At 37.9% G+C, this 6000-nt stretch overlaps 1 protein-coding gene across 1 annotated transcript in view; it reads right to left on the bottom strand.

Moving 5' to 3' along the window:
- Positions 1-577: 577 nt before the first annotated feature.
- The window catches only part of LOC127538741 (thioredoxin domain-containing protein 2-like), a 51619-nt gene continuing 46196 nt past the window's right edge, over positions 578-6000 (bottom strand). The window contains exons 12-13 of the mRNA XM_051962487.1: positions 692-735; positions 578-601 (exon numbers count right to left, since the gene is read on the bottom strand). Of these exons, the coding sequence (XP_051818447.1) occupies positions 578-601; positions 692-735 (68 nt within the window). The remainder of the gene's footprint in view (positions 602-691; positions 736-6000) is intronic.

Here is a 6000-nt window from a genome sequence, read left to right as displayed (position 1 = left end):
TTGCAAGCATCTTTACCATCCTCTTTCTCCCTCCACTTTTTCCTGCTTCCTCTCTGCCAACCCAAACCTCATCCTAGCACTACACCCTACTTATTACCTCTTTCATTAAGTCTTTCTTCATGCAATACAAATTACTCTGACATTGCCCTTTGTATGGTCCTCAGTCTGTGTATAGAAGCTAGGCAGAAATTTACTTAGAATTGGCCACCACATCAGCTTATATAACTGCCTTTGTCCTACCCTCTAATTGGTAGGGAAGCTGATCACGGAGTAGGGAAGTAGGCTTCTATTTGTCCAAAGTCTCTTACTTTTCTGGAATATATCCTCATGCTTAGATGAGCATAAAATGTTATCAACCTTGGTCATTGAATGAGAGAATGAGAGGCCCACTGAAATTGCTACGGGGTTAAGGAGTACAAGTGTAAACCACGAGGTCCTGAAAGTTAGGACCATTCAATTGTCTTCTTGGCTCTTCACTAAACTACAAGTGAGACCATAAGCTGACTTGTCTGGGCAGCGTCTTCCCCACATGTTAAAAGGACCGTTGTACTAGATTATTTCTGAAACCCCTCTAGCTCTAGAAGTCCCCTTCTAATTCCACCTGAGAAAATGCACTGATTAGGAAATAAGTAAACTTAAATGTAATTTTAAAAACAGCAACCAAGATTGAAGTTTCAAAATGAATTAATACCTCCGAATCCCAGGGTGAGTCGCTGTCGTCTTCTTTGTCCAGTCCTAATGTTGATAGGAGGGTAAGAAAATATAGATAAATAACCACAGAAATAACTGGAAAATATGCTACTCAGAAGATGAAAACAGTTCAAATGTGTCCTCTCAGAATGGCTTTAGGAAAATTTAAACTAAAATGACAGCAGACAAAATTAAGAGTAGAGAGTAACATTTGCACTTATGGATTATGGACAAGGCAAGGTCTTTTAAAATACAGAAGCTAGGGGCTCAAGGGTAATTTTGTGTGAGAATACAAAATATTTTATTTCAAAAATAAACTCAACATTTAAAAGTTTATCATGGCATTCTGGAAAGAATGCTTTGCAGTACGTTCTACAACTTGAGGTAGAGCACTGTATAGTGCATAGAAGGCCAGTTTGAACTGAGGTAGCCCTGGCTTCCATGTCCACTGCTGATATTGTGGTTGTGTGATTATAAGCAAGACAGTGAACTTCTTAGGCACCGGGCTACTCTGGAAGACTCTATGCAATAGAACAGTAGCCAATGGGCATCACGGGAAATTTTTTCCTTGTGGATGTTCTAAATTGATGAAATCAGGAGCTCTGTCAACACAATAACTCACTTTTTCTTACAGCACCTTTGGCTGATGTCCCAGGAGCTTCTACCCCTTTGGGAATATTTGCATCTTCTGGACTTTTTTGTATCTTGGTACCATAGTCGGGGTAGATGACAATGTGTTTTTTGTCCACCTCTGGGTCCGATATATATTCCTGTAATTAATGAGAATGAAAGGTACAATGAGCTCCAAAATTTTTCTTCAATATCTGGCTAGCACAAATACTGTGAACCTAGCTGTTATACTGCACTTGACAGAAGATGGTGGACACAACAATCAAATCATGAAATGAATTAGATGTTTTCAATCACCTGTTTTAGGTATCTGCATAAGTATGAATTTATCCCTCCCCTATGCTAATAAATATTTTACTATTACTTCAATATGTTCAAATATTAGGAATGATACACAGTTCTTATCCTGAAATGATAATAACCTGGAAGGGAAGATATTGCCTGACTGGACAGAAGAGCCATGGATTTCAAAGGAGGGGACTCAGCACAGACATCTCATTTCTCCCTTTGCTATACTCTTTGAGACGTCTCTGAATTTTCCACCGTGCTGCACCTCCAGGCAGATTTCTCCAACCCCCAAGTCATTGGTTTCCTTTTAGGCTATATATTGTTTATGTCTTTTGTTCTTAATCTTTCTATGCCTTGAACACTGCCTGGTACATAGTAGCTACTTTTTCACTGTTTATGAAGCTACAAGTATGGAAGAACATAGAATCCGGGAGATGTATTAGAGAATTACAAAAAGAAACGAATGTTTAGAAGGACCAAGGAAAGCTTTATGGACTTTGCACTGTTGGGTGATTTCTGAAATTCAGCCAGAATTTCAGAAGAAAACGAAGACACCCAGGATGATATTCCAAACACCCCGAATAATATAAGGAAAGGTATTTCACGAAGAAAATATAAGGAGTCATTCGGAAAATGTTTCACTGAAATAGAAATGCATGAAATGGAAAAAAAAATTAACTAAAATTCCATTTGCTTCAACTGGATTAAAACATTGACAGTTTTTTTGACTCACTTATTTTAAGAGCTACGTGAAAATGAATTATTTTGTGGATGTCTTACATCCCTAATTAAATTAGAAAATACAAGGTGGCTAGAATTTAGTTTTCTTTGTTTCTGAATGCCATGTAACAAAAGAGATTTTATAAATGTGTATATGTATTGAGTTACTGAAATATTAGTGTCGTAAAAATGTAATGGAGAAGTAAGAGATCATACTCTGGAATCTGAGATTACTGGTTTTATCCCAGTTCTATAAGAGTTCACAATGCAGTGTCTATTAATTACCTTTATTCCATGTAACAGAAATTAAAGTTTTGGAAACTAAATGTATTTTTTAAAAAAGATAAAATGGTACAGAGAAAGACACTAAAATGATTATTCAAGTTCTTGTTTAAATTCCTCTCTCATATGTTCATAATGCCTGAAAGAATGAGTCCCTACCTAATACATTGTGTGTGGAACTGTGAACAGATCCAACCATTCTGGAGAGCAATTTGGAACTATGTTCAAAAACCTGCACTCCCTTTGATCTAGCAGTGGTTCTAGTGGGCTTGTAGGCCAAAGAGATTTTGAGGGAGGGAAAGGGATCCACATGGGCAACACGTTTGTGGCAGCTCTTTTTGGAGAGGCAAGAAAATGGAAACTGAATGGTTGCCCATTAATTGGAGAATGGCTGAATAAATAATGGTATATGATTGTTATGGAATATTATTGTTCAATAGCAAACGATCAAAAGGATGATTGCAGAGAGGGTTGGAGACACATGGACTGATTCTAAGGGAAATGAGCAGAACCAGCAGCTCACTATATATGGCAGGCAGAAGATTATGTGATGATCAATTCTGATGCCTATGGCTCTCTTCAACAAAGAGATAAGAACAACCAGTTCCACTTGTTCAATGATGAAGAGAATGCTCTCCACTGTGGAGTCGAAATGTGGTTCTCAACATAACAATCTCTCTCTCTCTCTCTCTCTCTCTCTCTCTCTCTCTCTCTCTCTCTCTCTCTCTCTCTCTTTTCCTAAGGCAATTGGGGTTAAGTGATTTTCCCAGGACCACACACCTAGGAAGTGTTCAATATCTGAGGCCACTTCTAAACTCAGGTCCTCCTGACTTCTGGGCTGCTACTCTATCCAGTGCAACCACTAGCTGCCCCCTCCTTTTTTGGTTGTTGTCACTAGGTTGATTTGATTTGTCTCAAGCAATACAATAATTGTATTTAACGTGTATTTCTACCAAGTTTAACATACTTTGGACTACTTGCTATGCAGGGGAGAGTGTTGGAAGGAGGGAGAGAAAACTGGAATACAAAGTACTTCAAGGGCTAAAGATGAGAAATTATCCACATATATGTTTAGAAAATAAAAAGTTTGAATTAAAAAAAGGAATTGATGTCTATGTGAAGAACAAGGAGAGGTGAGCTTAAAATTTGTGATAAATACAAAGGAAATTTCTTTTGCAAAAATATATTTTTACCTATAATCTACCTTTGTTCCAGGTAATCTTTGACAATGATCACGCAAAATAAAACTTTCCTGAAATATTTTTCAATACATTATTACACTGTCTAAGAAATGACAGGCTACTTGAGACAAATCTAATCCCAAATCCTAAAGCTATGATTCAAGGCATACAGAGACAGTCTTTTTTTACAGATGATACTTCTGACTTTTATTAGTCCCCTCTGTGACAACTGAACTGCAAGTTTTACATTGTTTGCAAGCATCTTTACCATCCTCTTTCTCCCTCCACTTTTTCCTGCTTCCTCTCTGCCAAGCCAAACCTCATCCTAGCACTACACCCTACTTATTACCTCTTTCATTAAGTCTTTCTTCATGCAATACAAATTACTCTGACATTGCCCTTTGTATGGTCCTCAGTCTGTGTATAGAAGCTAGGCAGAAATTTACTTAGAATTGGCCACCACATCAGCTTATATAAGTGCCTTTGTCCTACCCTCTAATTGGTAGGTAAGCTGATCACGGAGTAGGGAAGTAGGCTTCTATTTGTCCAAAGTCTCTTACTTTTCTGGAATATATCCTCATGCTTAGATGAGCATAAAATGTTATCAACCTTGGTCATTGAATGAGAGAATGAGAGGCCCACTGAAATTGCTAAGGGGTTAAGGAGTACAAGTGTAAACCACGAGGTCCTGAAAGTTAGGACCATTCAATTGTCTTCTTGGCTCTTCACTAAACTACAAGTGAGACCATAAGCTGACTTGTCTGGGCAGCGTCTTCCCCACATGTTAAAAGGACCTTTGTACTAGATTATTTCTGAAACCCCTCTAGCTCTAGAAGTCCCCTTCTAATTCCACCTGAGAAAATGCACTGATTAGGAAATAAGTAAACTTAAATGTAATTTTAAAAACAGCAACCAAGATTGAAGTTTCAAAATGAATTAATACCTCCGAATCCCAGGGTGAGTCGCTGTCGTCTTCTTTGACCAGTCCTAATGTTGATAGAAGGGTAAGAAAATAGAGATAAATAACCACAGAAATAACTGGAAAATATGCTACTCAGAAGATGAAAACAGTTCAAATGTGTCCTCTCAGAATGGCTTTAGGAAAATTTAAACTAAAATGACAGCAGACAAAATTAGAGTAGAGAGTAACATTTGCACTTATGGATTATGGACAAGGCAAGGTCTTTTAAAATACAGAAGCTAGGGGCTCAAGGGTAATTGTGTGTGAGAATACAAAATATTTTATGTCAAAAATAAACTCAACATTTAAAAGTTTATCATGGCATTCTTGGAAAGAATGCTTTGCAGTACGTTCTACAACTTGAGGTAGAGCACTGTATAGTGCATAGAAGGCCAGTTTGAACTGAGGTAGCCCTGGCTTCCATGTCCACTGCTGACATTGTGGTTGTGTGATTATAAGCAAGACAGTGAACTTCTTAGGCACCGGGCTACTCTGGAAGACTCTATGCAATAGAACAGTAGCCAATGGGCATCACGGGAAATTTTTTCCTTGTGGATGTTCTAAATTGATGAAATCAGGAGCTCTGTCAACACAATAACTCACTTTTTCTTACAGCACCTTTGGCAGTTGTCCCAGGAGCTTCCACCCCTTTGGGAATATTTGCATCTTCTGGACTTTTTTGTATCTTGGTACCATAGTCGGGGTAGATGACAATGTGTTTTTTGTCCACCTCTGGGTCCGATATATATTCCTGTAATTAATGAGAATGAAAGGTACAATGAGCTCCAAAATTTTTCTTCAATATCTGGCTAGCACAAATACTGTGAACCTAGCTGTTATACTGCACTTGACAGAAGATGGTGGACACAACAATCAAATCATGAAATGAATTAGATGTTTTCAATCACCTGTTTTAGGTATCTGCATAAGTATGAATTTATCCCTCCCCTATGCTAATAAATATTTTACTATTACTTCAATATGTTCAAATATTAGGAATGATACACAGTTCTTATCCTGAAATGATAATAACCTGGAAGGGAAGATATTGCCTGACTGGACAGAAGAGCCATGGATTTCAAAGGAGGGGACTCAGCACAGACATCTCATTTCTCCCTTTGCTATACTCTTTGAGACGTCTCTGAATTTTCCACCGTGCTGCACCTCCAGGCAGATTTCTCCAACCCCCAAGTCATTGGTTTCCTTTTAGGTTATATATTGTTTATGTCTTTTGTTCTTAATCTTTCT

This window comes from Antechinus flavipes, chromosome 5 (genome assembly GCF_016432865.1).
Source record: "Antechinus flavipes isolate AdamAnt ecotype Samford, QLD, Australia chromosome 5, AdamAnt_v2, whole genome shotgun sequence".
Taxonomy (NCBI): Eukaryota; Metazoa; Chordata; class Mammalia; order Dasyuromorphia; family Dasyuridae; genus Antechinus; species Antechinus flavipes.
The sequence above is the reverse complement of the archived record's forward strand: the minus strand, read 5'-3'. Positions and strand labels throughout refer to the sequence as shown.